The sequence below is a fragment of the Panulirus ornatus genome, chromosome 38, assembly GCF_036320965.1.
Source record: "Panulirus ornatus isolate Po-2019 chromosome 38, ASM3632096v1, whole genome shotgun sequence".
Taxonomy (NCBI): domain Eukaryota; kingdom Metazoa; phylum Arthropoda; class Malacostraca; order Decapoda; family Palinuridae; genus Panulirus; species Panulirus ornatus.
In genome coordinates, this window is record NC_092261.1 from 4,800,950 (window position 1) to 4,822,892 (window position 21,943).

The following is a 21,943-nucleotide window of genomic DNA, read 5'->3' on the forward strand; positions in this document are numbered from 1 at the left end:
ACTTGACAGCTGACAGCTTGCAACTCATTTCAGGTTTCTCCAAAGGAGTCTATGAGCAGTATGACAAAGAAATTTGACGAAGGAAGTTAATGTTTACTCTCAGTATGTAATTATTAGTGGTGTGATGAATTAGTAATTCTCTTGCTTTATGGAAATATTATCAGATTTTTGAGATTTCTGTAATTTTTTTATTAAGGTAGTTGTTCTTTATCATTGTATTATGCCAAATTATTGCTTATTATAGTATCTCTACTGAGGAATTTATTACAGGAGTTGGAGACTGTAGTGGGCAGCCTATTGGTAACTGAAGTTGACAGAGATGTAGCAGCTGCCATTTCAAGTACTATCACTCAGCTAGACAAAATTGAAGTTTGTGAAAGCCAGGTAAAAGATCTAATTTAGCAAAAAATGGTTCCTGTATGTAATGGTGTTAAGGAGAGCATTTACTTACCCATAGTTTACATTTGCTACGATAAGCCAGGCATTAAATGTATGGAAATGAAATGAAACATTTATGACATTCTTTTACTTTTATGTTAGTGATAATAGATTATATAGAAATTATTGTTATATCATTTGTTTGTGTGATGAATGTTTTTCCTTATTATTTATATTATTTTATGGTGTTCGCCTAAACAAGTTACCCACCTGCTTCCTTTTGATCTAATTAAGCTCTATTGAGTATCTTTATGGTTTCCATTAGTTATATTTCTATGGTTTAAAAAGGCTATGAATATTGTTTTACTGTCTTTTACAGCGTGGGTCTCCAGAAGGCGATTCTGGTGAACAAGAGACAGAGGATGAGAGGAAGGAGAGACAAGAAAGAAGAGTTGTTGGTGATTCTAAGGCAGTGGACAAAAAATCTCCAGGTTTATATATTCATACTTATTTATTATACTTAGTTGCTGTCTCCCGCATTAGCAAGGTAGCGCAAGGAAACAGACAAAAGAATGGCCCAACCCACCCACATACACATGTATATACATAAATGCCCACACATGCACATATACATATCTATACATTTCAACATATACATACATATACATACACAGACATATACATATATACACATGTACATATTATTCATACTTGCTGCCTTCATCCATTCCCATCACCACCCCGCCACACATGAAATGGCACCCCCTCCCCCTCGCACGTGCAAGGTAGCGCTAGGAAAAGACAACAAAGGCAACATTCTTTCACACTCAGTCTCTAGCTGTCATGTGTAATGCACTGAAACCACTGCTCCCTTTCCACATCCAGGCCCCACAAAACTTTCCATAGTTTACCCCAGGTGCTTCACATTCCCTGGTTCAATGTACTGACAGCACATCGACCCTTGTATACCAGATCATTCCAATTCGTTCTATTCCTTGCATGCCTTTCACCCTTTTGTATGTTCAGGCCCCGATCGCTCAAAATCTTTTTTACTCCATCCTTCCACCTGGGAATAGGGGAGAAAGAATACTTCCCACGCATTCCCTGCATGTCATATAAGGCGACTAAAGGGGGTGGGAGTGGGGGGCAAGAAACCCTCCCCTCTTTGTATTATAACTTTCTAAAAGGGGGAAACAGAAGGTTTATATATATATATATATATATCTTTTTCTTTCATACTATTCGCCATTTCCCACGTCAGTGAGGTAGCATTAAGAACAGAAGACTGGGCCTTTGTGGGAATATCCTCACCTGGCCCCCTTCTCTGTTCCTTCTTTTAGGGAGAATATGGTAGGAAATAGGAAATGGAACCATGAGGGTTTCAGTGAATTTTGAGTGGAAAAGGAGGCTAAGCTCCTGCGTTATTAAAGAGATCTCAGTGTCTGTAGGGGCAAATGTAGCTATGTTTGAAGTTAAGATTGTCCTGACATTGTTGCATGGATATGAACCTTGGATCCTGAATCCTAAGAAAAGGAAAAGGGTAAATGTGCAAAAATGAAATACCTGAGGACTGCATGAGATTGTGATAGATTGATAGTGTGATAGTGTTAGAGAGAGATGTGATGATAAGATTAAGAAGGCAGTGCTGAATATGTTGAAATGGTTGAGGCATATGGAAAGGACAAGTGGTGAAAAATTGATTGAGAATATATTTCAAAAGTTGAAGGTTCAAAGGAATGGGGGAACCAAGAAGATGGAAAGGTAGAGTGAAAGAAACTTTCATGAATTAGGCCTAAACATTCAGGAGGTTGAGAATGAATTGGATGGATGTGGCATATTAGGGGGGGGGGGGATGACTTGGAGTCATTGATTAAACCCAGGGCAGATGAAGCAATGAAAATAAACCATGGAATGGTCTGTGGGGCTTGGCTGCAGATGATGGGCTCTGGTATCAGGGTATTGTACATGATAGCCAGAGATTGGATGTGTACAAGTAAGGCCATTGATTGTTTGTTCCTGATGCTACCATGCTAGTAAGTAATAATTTGAGAATCAGGAAGTGCATTTTAGGACTAAAGTTGTACAAGTGTTATATATTTGTTACACTTACATGTTTTCATTTCTTCAATGTAGATGGAAGTCGAGGTGATGGAGGAAGTCTAGGTGAACGGCGTTCAGGATCACGCTCAAGCCGTAGAAGTTCTGGTATTGGTCGACTACCCCCATATTTAGAAAGAAGGCGCAGCAACTCTCATGCACCCACACAGCCACCTGATGAACACACAATAATGCGGTAAGTTTTTAGGTAATGGCTGAAAAAGCCATAGCATTAAAACCAGTTATTTCATCTTGCAATCGTTACCTCACTTTGTAAAAATGTCCATGAATCCTGAAAGCTCAGACTTGGATTGCTGAGATTTACTTTGCTACTATTAGATCTGTTCAGTTAAAATGGTCATCATCATGATATAAGTTTCATCAGTTTTATGATATAATGTGAAGCAGATGTGTCTCTTTTTTGTTATGAAGCGCAATAAATTTGTTTATGTGTCAAGCATGTTCTTGGCCTGTTTTTTATTGTTCATTGTTTTTTGCATTTTGAATCATGTGATTGTAACTTACTGAATTTTTGCTTTTAACGTGTTCTTTTGTTTGTAAAAGATAGATTCTTCCGGTAACTTAAAACTGTTTTCCATTGATTTTTAAGATAGTATTGTACTTTTATATCTGTTGAATGTCTCTTGAGATAAATTTATTTATACTATTGAGAAAAAGTCCACGTATTATAATATTTCTCATTCCAACTTCATTTGAATATATTCTGTTTTGTAGAAAATATATTGTTTGATGTTTTGTTCGCTAAATTTTTCACTTAAGGTTATTTCATTATCTTTGTTGATTTACAGTTTTGTATATTTTGTTGTATATCCTTTGTAGAGCATCCCATATCCTATATTTTTCTTATTTCCGGTTCATTTGAATGTTGTCTGTTTCATAGAAGACATATTTTGATTATAACCTCTTCACCAAATTTTTCATTTCAGGTTATTTTACACTAATTCTGCTTTATTTTTTGCATATTATCTTGCATAATCTTTGAGGAGTATCCCATATTTTATAGCATAACAATATACCCGTTCTGTTGATGTGATCTGATTTCACTTTTATTTAGGTTTCTCTCCTTCATCTGTGATACAATAACTAGAAGTTTGTTATCTGCCTTTCTCGAGTTTCCTAAGTCATCATAGTGTATAAGGAAAATTCCTGTACAATATGCCTCATAATTCATCTACAGTACATGTCATTGATATCACACAAAAGTATCTTTTAATCCTTTGTATTGAGGAAGTTGAAACTACTGGAGAAATTTATGCTATAAGTAATATTACCAAAATCAAGTAAGAATTCTTTAATCCATCATTTTTCAATTTTTCATCCTCTCATAGTATAAATGAAGTTGCAAGTTTGTTGAGTTTATCTTTGTCTACATTAAGGTCAGGTATGATAATGACTCATTGGCTTCATTTTTGTTTGTAATTCAGTGACATGTAGCCATAAGTGGCATGATATTCTTTGTGCATTACTAGCGTATCCCTTTTTCTTTGTAGTTTATAACAACATGAATTTTTTGCCTTGCCATTACCAAGTATGTACTGTATTAGAACTATAATATTGTTTATGATTTTATGTTATTTTTGCAACTGCATGCTTCTTGTGTTTGTTGCATAGATATTGGCTTCTTTGCATAGATACAACAAATGTAACAAGGATTAAAAGAGATCACTGTCTAGAGATTATCATTATATATGGTACACATGTAATGATATATGTTATTACTATTTAGGGAGCTTGTTATGTAATTCAAGTACATATTGAGAATGGATGTTATCATATTTGGTACATCAGAAACTATTTTCTGACAGGCAAGCTGAAGGTATAGTACTTTCCATCTATAGATATTACTTTACACTGCATGACTTGGTATGCCTGATAATTGTCATATATTAATGTCCTTTTTACTTATCATGGCATTTTAACTGCATATATGTAAGATTAAACATTTACTGTGTGAGAAATTATATTCAGTATAGTTTGATGTAAAATAGATATTGTTATGAAATGTTTGTGGTTGTAGGACATTTTATTCTGTAATTCAGAAACCAAGCATAATGAATGTGATGTTTAAGGATACTTTTGAGGAGCTAGTTAAAGAATTTAAGTGACTAGTGAGAATTAAGCTATCTATCTATTTTAGCATATATCTGATATCAGTTCCCTCCTGGAACTACCATCAAAGGGGTGGCCACATGCAAAAGATTCTCCACTTTTCCCCTATCTTTACATGCCTCTCTCACAAACACCATTCCATGCATTCTTCCACCACGTCTCTCTCTCTCCACTACTCTTCCACACTATATCCTGCGTGTCACAGGTGATCTTCCTCTGACACCAACCCCTGTAATTGTACTGTCGTACACTCTCCTTGTAAACTCCTCATCATGCATTCTTTCCACGTGCCCAAACCACCTCAAAGTATTATGTTTCACCCACTCTTCTACTCCACAGTTCATTCCTTTTGCATTCCCTACCTTACCAAATCTCTCATACCCTCTCATTTTTATTTTTATTTCCTCTAGTCATACCACATGGTCCTCTCATATAGCTCATATCCACAGCCTTGGTTCTTGACATCTATGACTCATTCAGTGTCCATGTTTCACCTGCATAGGTCAGGGTCAGGAGGACTTTCACTTTCATACTGACACCATCCTTCATTTTTTTATTAATGGATCCCATGACTCTTCTACCCTGTATTGCGTTTTCCCTTATATCTCCTTTCATATCACCAAACTTACCCAAGATAGCTCCTTGATACACAAAGTCTCTCAGCTCTTTCAGGCTTTCTTCTCCCATGCTTGTAACACAGTTGGTACACTTTCTTTCACTCTATAATGTTTTGCAGAATTTATATTTTCATTCTGTTTCCTTTTAGACACCATTTCTTTGCTTTTACTTGCTTCTACCTTTAATTGACTATTCATATACGCATCATAAAACATACCTACAACGTGCTGCAACTCCTCATTACTCAGCAAACATTTCAGTATCATCTGCAAACGTGATTCTTATCACTGCACTCCATCTCTGCACCCCTTTCCCCAGTTTTGCTTCCATCTCCCTTATCACTACATACATCCTTAACACCTTTTCCTTTGAGTAAAGGAACAGTAATAGCTTATTTCCACACTAAGTTACATATCAGATGCATCTGCTCTATCACACTTTCTCCTCCATTCTTCAGCATTTCAGCAGTGATCCCATCCACTCCATGTACCTTTCCCACCTTCAGCCTCATTATTGCCCTTTTTACCTTCCTTCTTTCTGTAGGCCCCTGCAATCATAGAAATAAGCAAAGATTGAATATAGATGCTGATAACTGGTAGGTGTTACTAAGGTATGTAAAAAGCCTTTTGTAAACTGTTTAATCCAAATATTACAAAAGTTATTCAGAATTGCTTGTCATAGACTGTTTTGCACAATATGTTAGACTTTCAGCTGTGCAGTTAGGTACTTCATTTGTCTTTATAGCAAACATTTTGTTGCCTGGGCCTTTCATGTTTGTAAGTTTCATTTTCAAGAATGATGTCTATCTTTTTAGTTGTCGATATTTCAGAATAGTTTAAATCAAGAAAGAAATGCACTAGTAATAAAACTAAGTTTATTAAGATTAAGTAAGGGGATCATTGAGAGATATGGTTAAGTGGACAAGAGATATAGAATACAATGTTTTAAGTTTGGGCAGTTCATTAGTATGCATAAAAGATGATATGCTGAATGTCAGAGGATGAACAGAATTTTTATTGCATTGAAGAAGCTATTGAGATACTGTAGATATTTTATTAAGCATTTTAGAGGTTTTTCCTCAGTCTAATTAGGGAATAGACTTACCATAATGAATAAGATTTGCCACCACTCATTCACCCTTTTTCACACTCTTCCTAAAAGTACGAAAAGATTTCTGTAATTTGTGCTTTGTGAAAATTTTCACATTTATTTCCCAATTTTCTGAAACTTATGAATCAACATGATTTTACTAGTAGACTGCTTTGTATTGTATTTACCAAAATTGCATTATATATTATAGATTTTTTTTTTTTTTTTTTTTTTTTTTTTTTTATACTTTGTCGCTGTCTCCCGCGTTTGCGAGGTAGCGCAAGGAAACAGACGAAAGAAATGGCCCAACCCCCCCCCCCATACACATGTACATACACACGTCCACACACGCAAATATACATACCTACACAGCTTTCCATGGTTTACCCCAGACGCTTCACATGCCTTGATTCACTCCACTGACAGCACGTCAACCCCTGTATACCACATCGCTCCAATTCACTCTATTCCTTGCCCTCCTTACACCCTCCTGCATGTTCAGGCCCCGATCACACAAAATCTTTTTCACTCCATCTTTCCACCTCCAATTTGGTCTCCCTCTTCTCCTCGTTCCCTCCACCTCCGACACATATATCCTCTTGGTCAATCTTTCCTCACTCATTCTCTCCATGTGACCAAACCATTTCAAAACACCCTCTTCTGCTCTCTCAACCACGCTCTTTTTATTTCCACACATCTCTCTTACCCTTACGTTACTTACTCGATCAAACCACCTCACACCACACATTGTCCTCAAACATCTCATTTCCAGCACATCCATCCTCCTGCGCACAACTCTATCCATAGCCCACGCCTCGCAACCATACAACATTGTTGGAACCACTATTCCTTCAAACATACCCATTTTTGCTTTCCGAGATACTGTTCTCGACTTCCACACATTTTTCAAGGCTCCCAAAATTTTCGCCCCCTCCCCCACCCTATGATCCACTTCCGCTTCCATGGTTCCATCCGCTGACAGATCCACTCCCAGATATCTAAAACACTTCACTTCCTCCAGCTTTTCTCCATTCAAACTCACCTCCCAATTGACTTGACCCTCAACCCTACTGTACCTAATATTATAGATAATGTCAATTAATGCCACAAAAGTTTGAAAAATCCATATGCTAATTTACAAACAGTTGTTTACATTATCAAGTAACTGTATCATGTATGATCCATGCCCTCTTTATAGTGCCTCGCATGCACTCGGCTAACTCCTCTCGAGTGTCCTCAGCTGGGTTGGTCACAACTGCTTCCAGCAGTGGAGTAAAGAAGCCTGTTAATTTGTTTTATCAAACAAAACTCCTGTGATTATAGCTATCATCTGGTGTACATTATCAAAACCATCGATTTATTTTCATTCAAGATAGTCACCAGACTCATAATAAACGTACTTCTGTATTAAGTTTTATGAGTACGTAACTAATATTAGCGATTGAATTTTAATTCAAATAACTCAAAAAATGTTGAATATGAATTCAGATAAATCTAAAGTGATAATTTCTCTAAGATACACTACTACATACTACTCTTGTTTTGAGCTTTTCTTCATTTTCTTGGTGGATTCATAATTCACTCTTGTGTAGACCAAATCTTTGATATGTCGATATGTTTCTAGTAAGATAAACCATGATGTAGATATGTGATTTTTTAAAGGATAAGACATTGTTGCTTGTTTAATTGTTACATCAGTTTCTCATTTTGCATATTTGAATAGGTTTATGGCCCAGGCAGCACTTGACCAGTACTTTAATTCATATATCTAACTCTTGCATGTGTATGCCTTACAGGGGTGGTGGGTACCAAGCCTCTACTACTAACACATCTCCTAACTCTGCTACTAACCCCTCTGAGTGGTCTCTTGATGATGATGATGACGATGACAACGAATTGGACATAAGCGATATCTGTGATGAAGTTCTTCTAAGCCCTGAGGAGCCTACTATTGATTGGGAAGAACAGCTTTCACCAGAGTCCCCAAGGATCACCAGAGATCCACCATCATCAACTTCATCACGTGTCACTAGATCATCACAGTCACGGGAAAGACATTTAGAATCTCGAGATTTACATTCAGATTCTAGAGATAATCTTTCTCATTCAAGAGATAGCCTTTCAGGTTCTAGGGATAGTCTGTCAGGCTCCAGAGATAGAATTTCAGAATCAAGGGATCGCCATTCAGATTCCCGTGAGAGACATTCAGACACTCGTAGCAAACATGTATCATCCCGGCGATCAACCTATTCTTCATTACCATCTGAAAATAATGATAGTGGAGACAGAACATCAGAGAAGCTCTCTGCAAGGGAGGTCTTCTGGCTACGTACCTCTCGTCCCCGCTGGCGGAGAAAAGTAGCATCTGCAGATACAAGCCCTGAAGAACCTCGAAGAAATAGGTTTGGTCGAGGATGGTCAATAGATGGACGAGGCAGTCATTCAGACACTGAAGACCCAGATATTCTCTATGATGGTCGTCGGCACACTAGTAAAGAAACCAAGGTTCAGTCACCAAGTTCTCATAGTACTGCTAGTCCACCCAGTCCACATGGTATGTACACTTGGCCTCCACAACATACCCGTCATCGCCATCACAGTGCATCAGAAAATGAGGAATATGAAAATGAACAAGAGCCCAACCACCACCAACCTTCTCAACGGCCTGGAAATTCATATGATACAATGGCACGTCGACGTAGCCCTCCCTCTCATCATTATGAAGCTTCTCACAATGCCCAGCATTTTGATATATCTTCTCGAAGGAGTGAATCATCTGATGCTTATAAAACTCATTCTCATCATTCAGACAAGGCTTCTAAACACCATAAAAAAATCACTGAATATTCAGATTCATCTGCACACTACTATAATCCATCCAATAAAGAAGAAACCTCTTCACAAAAATTCAACACCTCTTCTCGTTCTGTTGACCCATCCCCACACCACATACAGTTTGGTAGTCATACAAGTGAGAGTGACTCTTCAGCAGGGGGCCGGCAGCGAGAGCGGTCTCCCCAACCTCTGCGTGAGAGTAGACCACGTCGTGTTGCTTATCCACGGGAATCTGATGACCCTTACATTTATCATGGTCTTCCCCCTACTCTTGCACCCCACCTCTCTGCTATGTATTCCCCCCGATCTATCCCTACTCACTTTTCGTATGATCACCCTGAAGATTACTTATCCTCTCTTGCTTTTCCTGAACCTTATAGCCCAGATCCTTATCATGCAGAAATGTTAGCTGCTGCTGAACTGTATCCCCGAGAACCTTATCCTCAGTTTAGCTATGATGGTGAAAGATCAATGGGAACTCGAGAACATGAAACAAGAATGATGGAGCAGCCTCCCCATTCATATTTTTTACTAGACACTGCAGAGTTAGCACCTTGGTCCTCACCTCCAGCTTATCCTATTGGACCCCTGGGTGCTTCCTGGCTGCAGCATGGTCTTCACCCTTTAGCTCGTATCCCCCCATGTCTTATTCCTACTCCTTATTCCCGCCCAAGACCCCATGCCCCCCTTGCTTCACCCCCATGGCGCCTTACTCATCATGCTTCTCTCCCCAGCATGTCTACACTCGACCCTACCACGGATGAATTCTTGGTTGATGCTGGTATCCGTATAGATGAATCAGTCATCAGAAGTCGCCTGCCCACTCCACAGACCCATCCTTCTCGAATTTCTCGCTGGAGAGCTTCAGAGCGCCCTTTTGTCAGTCATCCATCTACCAGCAGTGAAGGTAGTAACATGGAAAACAAAAGTCGTGGTAGCAATAATCTAGGTGGTTCCCGTTTACGGCAACCTTCCACAATTACTTCAGCAAGTAGAATACCTGCCCCAGGCATGTTGGGACACCAGAGTGATTCACCTTGTAGTCAGGAAGAACAGAACAGTAGCCATAGAGATGGTCAGACCACTTCAGGACCAAGAAGGGGCAGCCAAGGAGGCACAGGGTCAACTGGCAACACTGTAGTGACACGGCTTCGCCCACCTTCACGTTCCAGTAGACCAGTGTCTACTGTTGCTTCTTCTCCATCTCGTGGCCCACTTCCATCACGTACAAAATCTCTCAGTCATGAAAATTTGCGTACATCTCCATCCAGATTAGCTCTTCCAACTTCTCCATCAGTGTCCCCAAATTCTTCCCGTTCTACTTCCCCACATTCATCGCCGCAGGAGACAGAAGGTCGCCCTAGAACTCTTAATGTTGTGGGGTCACGTTTAAGGCAACCACAGGTACGTACTCCAAGGGGTAGAGGATCTAGACCTACAAGTTGCAGTTCCTCCCCAGGGGGTTCACGTTGTTCCTCCCCTGGTTTGGATGGTCCAGTTAATGGCTTTGGCAGAGGTAGCCGTAGTAATAGCCGTACAGGGAGTACAAGTTCCTCTCCAGCTACATCTCGCTGTTCTTCGCCTGCTACAGAAGATCTACGTTCCATGACTCGTGGTTCTCAGCATAGATCCTCAGCTTCTGCAACCCGAAATAGTTCAGCAACTTCACGGCCAGGTCGCCGCGCATCTAGTTCCACTCCTGAACAAGTTACCACCCCTCCCTCACCAATACCTTCGCCAAGGGCTCACCGACAGGGTTCGTCCATCCCCAAGCCATCCTCTGTGTCTAGAGGAAAACCAGCTGGAAGTAAATTGCCCCTTCCTACATCAGCAAGAAACTAGCTCTTTACTTCTTTGATTTTTATATTTCACATTATTTTGAGTACTTAAGAGGTGAAGCCATGTTATTTGATTTTGTAAATATGATCTCCTGCCATATACAGGTAAGTAACATAGAATTATTCAAAATACTGAAGCCTAACAGAAAATAAACTTGTTACATTTTGTAGAGATTGGGGTTTGGCTTTGCCCCTCAGAGTTGTGTTTTAATATTTGATGTCTGTTGTAAGACAGATAAGTGCTGAGCCTTGTAAAAATTGTTTTTTAGTCATTTCATCATGTTATATACACAAACACATTCTGTTTTCATAGACTGCAGGTTTGTAATGTGTTTTCCAAACTAATGTGACTTAAGATGTCTACGTTCCCACCCATTTTATGATCTAGTCAAACACTTCAGCTTCATTTAGTTTTGAAAATATTGAATATATTGATGAGCATAGGCCAGTTTACTGAAGAAGACTGATGATGTATAATACTGATTTTGTATAAAAGCATAAATAGAATGTAGAACTGATATGATTAACTAACTAATGAATACCTGAATCTCTATCAAGTGGCTTAAATAACAGGTGCCATATGTAAACACCATTGGATAGATTGGTTACTTATTCCATGTGACATGATTTTGGATGACTCTGTAATGCTGTGCAGGGAAGTTCACAGACACTTACTCTATAAGGAATCAGATATATCCAAGGATGTATGATGGTACCACTTATTAGTCTATATTTGAGGACAAAATGTTTATATGTGAATTAAGAGGACATAGTAATATTTCCTGTGTTGATGTTCAGTACAGGAATAAAGTTGCAGGAGTATGGGGCATTTGAAAGACATTAGTAATTATCTGGAAAATGCTCATCAAAAGCAAATCTGAACAAGTGCAATAAGTATGTGTATTGATAGTCGTCTGAGTTGATATTAAACTTCTGTGATTATTACAGACAGGTGATTAGTGCATTTAGTAGAATGATACTTAAACTGTAGATGATATATTCAAAAGCTTGTCAGGGAATAAATATCTTGGGTTTTCAATATATATATGATTGAAGAAACTACTTATACAGTTTGCTTTTCAGTACTCATGCATTTTAGATGATACTTAATGCCCCAAAGTTCCCAAATAGTTTATGAATGGGAATAATTTCTTAAAGGGTTAAGATGTAGATGAGAATTTGGACAGTACATTTACATTCAGCATGTGATTGGGATTGGTATAATCAAAGGTTAAGTAGACTATTGATTTTGTTTCATTTCTTATAGGTTCAATGCAAGTTGTAGTGGAGTTAATAGAACAGGATATTTTATCTTTGATGTTTATTGTTTGATTTTAGTAATGGATTATGTTGATGGTAATATTTATATTAATGTACACTAACCACCATTGCTGATCACAAATGAATTCAGTAATCTGGAATAAATGAAAAGTTTCAGACAGTATTTATTACCTCAGAGAATGTGCCAAGGCTTTCTGCACATCTCATTCAGTTAAGTTCAGTGTGTATATATTCAAACAAAGAGCTTGGTACTACAGTACTATGTGGCTCAACAGTTGAAATTGATAGGTTTATGTAAATGTTGCAAAAGCTCTAATTTTTATAACTCGTGTGGTTTTATTAAATTTGAAGTGGCTTATTTTATTGTACTTCAAAAGTTGATTGTAATAATTGTTAAAGTTGCAATTTTCTTTTATACCCAGTTATTTGTTCTGTAGTGAGGTCATGTTGAGAATAAGTGAACATAAAACCTCATTTGTACACATCCATCCTCTAGTTTTCATGCATATTTTACTGAAACCAGAGGCTACCATCCTCAGTCAAGTCCCCCAATACTTTCCTTTGACCACTTGATGTACCTTAGTTTAACCCATTGGCAGCTAGTGTCCCCTAGATCATATCAAGCCGATACATTCTCTCATGTTTACTTCTAACCCTGCAGAATTTTCATGCCCTGATTCCCTAAAGCCTCTTTAACTCTGTCCTTCCCTCTTCCTCTTCTGTCCCCATTTCCTACCTACTTCTTCCACTTCTAAGCCATAAATCTTCTTGATCAGTCTTTTTTCTCTCATTCTTTCACTCATCTTTTTCATATGTCCATATTATTTCAGCATACCCCGTTCAGCCTTTTCAGATGGAATGTGCTAACTATATCTTGCATTGTCATTCTTTACATGGTCAACCCACCTCATTGACACATTACCTTCAGGCATTTCATTTCCAACATATTGCTGATGCTTTGCTGAAAATGTATAGACAGGCTTCCCTTTGATTTATGTACAACTTGAGTGTTTTGTTTCATATAATAGAAGTTAAGCTATATCATATTTCCTGGAGATTTGCATTTATTAACAATTAAGATAGCAGTAATCTTAGTATCTTGCTAGCATTTGTTGCCTTCACTTTAAGTCTAATGGTCTTGTTTATACAATCATCTACAAGTCCAGGGTAATATTCATTTAGAGCAAAGAAAATTCACATTTTATAGATTTAATGTTCTGTGAATGTCATTTGATGTGAAGATATAAATTTCTTGTTCCCCTTCAGATTAGAGTTATTCTTAAAGTAAGGTTGCCATTACAGAATGAGAAAGAATAACATATTGTCCTGTGGAGATTCTGTTTTAGAACATGCATTTATGCATATACTTTCCTCATTTAATTCATAAGAATTCTTCTTTAAAAAGGTTCTTATATACTTACACATTGGACCTTCACTCCAGAAATGCTTAGGTTTTGATTGGTGACTGGATAATGTGAGAAATGGTTCTGAAAATTTGGTATATATTTATCTGCATAACTCTTTTAATCGATCATCTTTAAAAACATTTCATCTGTTATTGGAATTGCAGGTGTAATTGTACTACATTCTTGGTATCTTTGAAGGATGTAATCTCAAGAAAATTATTTTCATAAGTAAAAAGAATCTTTCTTAGTTTATATTAGATAATTCTTTGATTTTAGATTTGATAATTAAACTCAAATTATTAGTCGTCATTCATGCTAGTGAATTAAGAAATTTGGTTTCATAGTTTTGGCCATATTCTTTGCACCAAACTTGCAGAATATAACAACTTTTGCACTTCTTTTATCACAAGTTGAGAATTTAAAGATTTTAAGATTCGAATTAGAATTAACTTTTCAAACCTTTTTAAGAAAAGCTGCAACTTTGTTACATAAACGGTATAGAGACTGATTTTTTTTTTTACTGAAAGTGGTATTTCATTGTTTTACACTTCTGAACAGCTTTTGTATCAATGTGATACAAGTACACCTCTGAATTTCCGGAAACTGATGGTTCAGCACCTCCTTTAGTCTGAACAGAATTACGTGAGGAAACTTGAAATTACCGTGGCCACCAAACTAGTTTACTGGGGAGCCACAGATGGCATTTTGTGTAGTGTGCTTTTATTTACATCCTTTACACTGCACTTGTTGGTGGTGATACTGCAATTCTGTGAGATTCTTAGCTTATTTTGCTTAAATTTAACCCTAGCTATGGCTTATAAGACATATGAGACTGTCAGTCATGGTGTCACATGTAAACACCAATCCATATCGATCCAAGATGAAGTAGAACTGTTGAAAAAAATAGACCGTGTTGTGTAAGCTGTGTGACACCTACAGTGTTGGTTCATCAACTGTTTATGATATAAATGAGCAAAGGGAGAAAATATTGAAATTCTATGCAGACAGCGATTCCAAGAAGCAAATGACAATTAGAAAAAATTTGAAAGATGGTAAGAGTACTGGGCACGATCGAGTGATGATGGAATGGTTTCAATAGCGTCGGAGTGATGGAGTGGACTTGTCAGGTAGCATAATAATCTTGTTTCACTAATGTACTATTGTACAAGTACCTGTATTTCATTTATTTATTTAATTTACATTTAATATTTGATTTAAATTTTGAGCAGTCCATGATATACTTTAGACACATGGGAGATGTATAATTAGTGGGTTAGAGGTGTGTTAATGAATTATTTTACGTTACCACGGTTGGTCTGGCAAAATGGTTAATCTGGCAATGTTTTAGAACCAAGAGTGTTGGAAAATAGATGGTGTACCTGTATTACTCTTCAGAAATAGTTGTTATAGACTTGAAGTGCATGTTTGTTCATTTACATCTTTATTATGTTATCAAAGGTTCATGAAACATTATGGTAGTGTTAGTATTTTGGCCTGTATGTGAGGAATAGTAGACAGTTATGTGTTACAGATGTTCATTTTTTTGACAAGAAACAAGAAAATATTACAAGACCATAGATTTTTATCATTATAAGGATTTTTATGTGGCTAATGTTATTATCACAACATCTTAGAAATTATTGAAGAGAATGCTGTATTAATTAATAGGTATCTGTTATTAGATTTCAGTTGTAGATGAATCATATTAAGAATATTGATGCATGATTAAGTTTAGAGCTCCAGTCTATCGCTCCTTGAGTACCAAACAACTTGGGTGGTAGCAGTTTTAGCATTTGTAGAAAAGTGTATATATATATATATATATATATATATGATTTTGTGTTTAACATGATTTGTTTTTAAGATTTGAATAATGCTATATTTTGCTTATCAAATCACAGGATATCATATAGCATGTCAGTAGAGGATATAGAATATTCTGTTTTAACCATTTAGTTATAGATTTATGCTCAAATGAGGTGAATTTTTAAGAGGAAAAATTGTATGATAACTAATATCCAAGATTTCATTTAGTTTTTATTGTAGAGATAAACATTTCTGTTTTTTGGGAGTGTTAAAATACATGCACTGATAATTATGATACATAAATGATACAATTAAGCAACTGTCTTGTTACTTTAAAGAGAAAATGGGAATATCAGATACTTTGATGTGAACTTCTTTAGACAAAGGACTCCCAGTTTAATACAGTACAACTTTTTTTTGTGAAGTTGTACAATTATAAGTATCTTTTTAAATGTAGGGAGAAGAATGTGTTACTTTATCAATGGATGTCTTTATTTGTATAGATGTTTAATTTTTTCTTTTCCAAAGTTGTACAATCTGTGTGCATGAGTTTATTGCAAGGGATATTTTGGATATAAAGATATATAGAATTGTAAATACAAGAATTAATTGAAGGAAAGCATTTTCCTCTGCTAAGCAGTTTTTAAGTACAATTTATATCTTGACATTGTTGCTTTTGTTTAGTACAAAGATATTAGTTCATGTGGTTCTCCTCTTGATACAAACAGTGACTTCATTTTATTTAGAATTCAGTAAAGATTCATTTGTTATATAGCAACTTTGATAAAGTATATCATGTTTAGGGGGGAAAAGTCAGATCCTGTCTTTTAGTAGATTGATATTAGCTTGTAAAGACAAAATTCACCATTTTCTATACTTTAAATGAAATGGAAATACATGCATAAAACAAACCCATGCACAAGTATAAGAATGTGAAATCCCCATCTGTATGCACAAATGGATACACCCACACACACACACACACACACACGACATGAGATTAAGCAAGAACCTTATGAAAAATTGTGTCAAGATGTACTTTTATCAAATAAGAGTGGTGCATGAATGGAATGAAATTATTGAAGACATGTTTATTGCAGACATCATACAAAATTTTAATAAGTTGTATGTTGGAGAATGTTCAAGAGATGTGGCCCCACTTACAGTACAAATATGTAATTACACACACACACAGAAGGTATGGACTCTTGTATGAATATGTATGCAGATGATGCAAAACTCATGTAAGAAATGAAAAGTGTGGAAGAATGCATCAAGTTACTAGAAGACCTTGACAGACTCCAGAGTTAGTCTGGTACATGGTTGATGAAGTTCAATCCAAGCAAATATGAATCAGTGAGGACGGGTCACAGTGAAAGAATGCTTCAGTATGAACATCATCCAGCAGAATATTAACTGCAGGAACCCATACATGAGAGACTTGGGAGTAGACATTGTTCTTAACCTGTCAAAAGAATCCCACCTGAAGAGAATAGAATGACTAAGGACACTAATTGTATGCTAGCAGGCCACCTTGCCTAAAAAAGTGCAGAGATACTGGAAAAGGTTTAGAGGAAAGCATCAAAGATAGTACCAGAATTAAGTGCTGAGATAAAGTGAAAAGTTAGAGGCTTTAGAATTGCCCACTTTGGAACAGAATGAGGGGTGATCTTATTAAATCCTTTAAGTTTTTAAAACAACAATCAAGTAGACAGTGGACAGTTCTCTGAGAAATTTGTATGAAAGAGTGGTAGATGAATGCAGTAGAATGATGGAAGATATGGTCAATGCAGATAGCATACAGGAATTTAAGAAGCTTGACAGAATATTCAAGAGATGGGCCCCAGAGTTTAAAACTCCCTCCCTATTCAGTACAAGTAGGTAATTTTATACACACACACACACAGCAAAAGACTAGATAGAAAATATGGAGAAAAGTTTATGTAATATAGTGTCAGAGGAATCGATTAAGCCGAGTGGTAGCAGAATGCAGAGTGTATGGAATTCTGTACAATTAGGTGATTACCCAGGAGATGTGATTATGATCGTTATGTTTGTAAATTGATTGAACAAGATGAATGTTTGGCATTTTAATGTAATGATAATTGTAACCACTAAAGTGCATATCTAGAGGCTAAGCTAGAAATGAGGCAAGAAAAATATTGATAGATTCTTCTGTTGTAATGGAGTAATGAAAGAATGGAATAAATGAAGAATCTGAATGCAAGGTGTTAATGTTTTTAAAAGTTAAATGATAGTAAAGAAAATTAAAGAGATTGGCCTCCCCAAGCATGGTCCTCCCTCCATGAACAAAGAGGTAATCAGACATAAACACACAAAGTAAAATGTTTTCAGTAATATACAAATCATTAGTTGTTGCAGTGGGTTAGAGTGATGGATTGTGTTAGATGGGTGCAAGTTATGGGCCATATATTTAAAAGAATGGAAAATGAAATTGTAAGAAATGAAGTGCTTGAGGAGGGGTATATTCTGTGAACAGAGTTGGTCATTTGAGGAATGCCATTGAAAGAGAGAGGTGTGGTAGTAATTTGAATGTGATTGAGAGAACTGAAAAAGGTGGACATAAATGGTTTAAACATAAGGAGAGGATGAGTAAAGAGAGATGACAAAATGGATATATGTATCAGAAGTGGAGGGAACAAGGGGAAGGGGGAGGAATGAAGAAGTGGAAGAAGCACTCTGTAATTGGGTCCTGAACATGTAGTAAGGTGAGAGGTATCTACGGGATGGAGCGATGTGGGATGCGGGGTGATGAACTGTCAGTGGGCAGAACTAGGGCATATTAAATGGTTAGGGGAAACCACAGAAAGGTTGGGGCTCTGGTTTTGGTGCATTGTACATGAAAGCATGAGTGGATGTAAACAAATGAGGCCATTCCTCTTCTGTTCCTGGTGCTACCCTACTATGCAGGAAACTATTAACTAGTATGGGAAGAAAAATGTTTTAGAAGTAGGTGTTCCTTGCACCTTGAGGCTCGTAAGCTTTGGAATACTTCTGTAGTTGAGTTTGCACTGAAATCTTGCTTGCCAATATCTCAAGAAAAAAGATATCACAGGAGGCAGCCATCTTTTAATGTTCTTTTTAAAAGTAAGTGTCTGCAGCTTTTAATCCCAAAATTTCCTGTGTTTGAATGTTTTCAGTTTTTAACTAGGATAGTCACTTTCAGTTTTACAATCTGATTTTTTTTACTCTCTCTCGCTGTCAGATTTGTTCTAGTTCTTCAGTTTGAATATGTTTTGCACCATATGTAAGAATTCATTTTGTGCTTTGGAAGCTTGATACAAAAAACTTATTGATTTGAAATTGAGGCATTACAGAAATTATTTGCTGTAGACTGCAGCTATAAGGTTTCGATTCTCTGTATTATGAAAACTGCCACCTTTTTAAGTTGATTATTTCCTCATCTTTATTTTCAGTTGTCTTGTTTGCAGAATGGGACCACATCAGTTGCTGAGTAGTTCAGTATGATTTTCAAATAAATAAAAGCATTGCTATGGTCCTCCTCATGAAGTGCATTGGTTAAAAGGCAACAATAGAGTGCAATTGAATGGGATTGTCTGACATCATACAGTGAAGTTTGTTGGGTAGATAGTTGGGAGTTTAGATATTTGTGAACCCTTAGAAGAAGGATGATAGAATGAAACTTGGATAACAGAGGGAGTCATAATTGTCAGGCAGATTGGTTAGAGTTTTTAGAATAGTGAAAGAAAACTATGATTGATCACATGTAGTAGTTTGTAAAAAGGTGCATTATAACCCTCAATATTTAAGGCTTGCCAAGCATAGCTTCATAATTAGATGTCTAGTATACTTTAAGTGTTTTGTATCAGTTATCATAAAACAAGGAATCAAAGAGTAGACAGCCAAGAATGAGAAGATCATTTAAAGATACATTGATACAAAAAGAGGATTTCACTGAGTAAAAGATGAAGCACTAAGTTGCTGTGGACAGTTGGAGAGAACAACTAATAGAAAGCTTAAATAAAATTGGTAGACGAAAGGTAAAGGGTTGTGTAGGCTAAAGGTAGATAGAATGATGGATAGATGAAATAACTTAGGTCCTGAACATGAAATTTTTTGTTGAGAACTATGGCCTCCATAGTTTATGGAAGCTTTATGTTTCTACAGTTTGAGAGCTAAAAATTGAGTCTTAGGTGCTGCTAATTGTACAGAGTGTTTCATAAGTTTGTTATATTACTTTTGCAGTTAAGGTTTATTGCAATATTTACAGTATTAAATGTTGTATATTGATATGTATTTACAAATAATGTTTTATCATGAACTTTGCATATATATTTGTGTCATCTTTGAATAGTTTTACTATGATTTGAAGCTATAAAGAAAGCTGAGGATGTAATAAATATGCTGGACTTCAGCCTATTCTTATATCATATATGCTTTATGATATGATTATGACATCATTTTCAGTTAAGAGATTTGAAAGTTATAGTTCATGTTATTAATAAAACAAATGTATTATTTATTCCATGACAGGTTTATGAAAGTAGTAGATGTAAGAACATTTCTGAACTGGTGCCAAAGGGCCATAAATATGTTTTACACTGTACTTAATATTGAATATTATAGTTGCTGAAAGGTTAAGGATGAATTAGTTCATTTTATTTATTGATTGATTTTTCTATCAAAGAGTTTTTATCAATGTATAGAGGAAAACTCAAAATGAGGAAATTTAAACAAATTTTGGTATCCCAGCATGTACAGACCAATAATCTGGTTGCATTATCATTCATATGATTTTGAAGACGTGTGTTGTGAATAATAGAGAAAAGATCTTATAACAGTATTAATCCAGTGCACTGTAAAAAAAAATTAATGAGCACATACAAATGGGAATTATATGGTGAAATTTATTAGTCTGTATAGGTTCAGTTGAAGTCATGCACTGCATAAATGTGCTTGCATGTGTTTGTCTGGTTCATTTTGATAATGACAGTTACAGTATTGTAAATATTACTGATATTCAGGTATTACTGTATACTGCTATAAGGTTTCGTTTCTCTGTGTTGTGACAAAGGTGGTACTCTTGGTTGTGTTTTACGACAGTTCGATATTTTGAGTAATGGTGTAATTCTGTATTAGAGATTTTACTAAAAAATCAGTCTGGAGAATTCATTTGTATTGAAGCAGTTTCACTGAAATTTAAGTAATAAAGACATGTATAAACAGATATTACCCATTTCAATAACGAGCTATTAAGTGCTAAAAAGACGTGTTATTTATGTTGTATATAAGGGTGACAGGTTATTGTATCCTGAATCTTTATAGAGTATTGTATATTTCATAAACATAAGTTCATTGCATTTAGAATAGTTTATAAGTTGTGCAGTATCGAGCTGTACTTAAAAAGAATGTTATGTATAGTTCCTATTTAATTGTACTTGACCTTGTATTTTCCCCCAAGTCTTGTTGAGGAACACCTACAAAATGATAATTTATTGGTTAGGAACACTAATTTATTTGACAGTCATAGAATGTCACCGATCTTCCATGTACTCATGTTATACATGTGCTCCCTGATCTTCCATGTACTCCTGCTGAGATACAATAATATTAAAATCCTTGCAACCATCAATAGCTTTTATATCTCCTTTAGTTATACTTTTAGGTAATAAGGTAAGATAGGATGAAATAGGAGATATCCCTCAGAGATAAAAGTTTCTTTTTCATTAACAGGATTGTCTTGTGAATAAGAGTGAGAGTCCACATACCCAACAGAAGTCATTTAGTCCACATACCCAACAGGAGTCATTTAGGCCCAACTCCATGGTTTTCCTTAAACACTTCATATTCCCGGGTTCAGCTATATAACAGGACAAAAATCCCTGTATATCACATCGTTCCAGTTTATTCTATCAAAAACACCACTCCTGAATGTTTAGGCCTTGATACCTTAAGCCTCCTTCACTCTTTCCTTCTATCTTAAAATCCCCTGTCCCCTTTCTCCTTCTGATACAGAGCCTCTTAGTCAGTCAATCTTCTTTCATGGAATTACGAACTGGTCGAGATAATAAAGAAAAGCCCAGAACAAAAATGGAATGAAAGAACATTGTATCTTAAAGAATGTAACACTTTACAAGTTATTTGAATTTCAAGTCAGCTATCATTGTTAAGTCCAGCAACTAGTTTTGATTGAAAATATTTTATAAAACGGCTAATAATAAAGGGAGCTTTGGTTAAACACGTCAAACATGCTTTTGTGGAATGAAAATTTTGACGGCGTACTTCAATTTTTAAGATTGGTGAAACGGACGGGTTTGTTTTATTGGACACTAGCGTAAATAACTGCAAGTGAAGTCATAGAAATACATTTATTTTTTCCTTCGGTGGAACTAAAATACTTTTAACGCTACAGTAATCATCGTTATTATAATGTTTAATTTACATTCTATGTTTTGGAGGTGGGGTGGGAGTGTCCGAACGTCT

The 21,943-nt window shown here is 36.2% G+C and overlaps 1 protein-coding gene across 2 annotated transcripts in view; it reads left to right on the forward strand.

The window, feature by feature from the left end:
* Positions 1-21,092, forward strand: part of LOC139760838 (uncharacterized) — a 129,867-nt gene extending 108,775 nt beyond the window's left edge. For both annotated transcript variants that reach the window (XM_071684502.1, XM_071684503.1), the window contains exons 15-18: positions 271-384; positions 758-869; positions 2,512-2,671; positions 8,109-21,092. In XM_071684502.1, coding sequence (XP_071540603.1) covers positions 271-384; positions 758-869; positions 2,512-2,671; positions 8,109-10,989 — 3,267 coding nt within the window. In that variant the 3' untranslated portion in view covers positions 10,990-21,092. The remainder of the gene's footprint in view (positions 1-270; positions 385-757; positions 870-2,511; positions 2,672-8,108) is intronic.
* Positions 21,093-21,943: the final 851 nt, after the last annotated feature.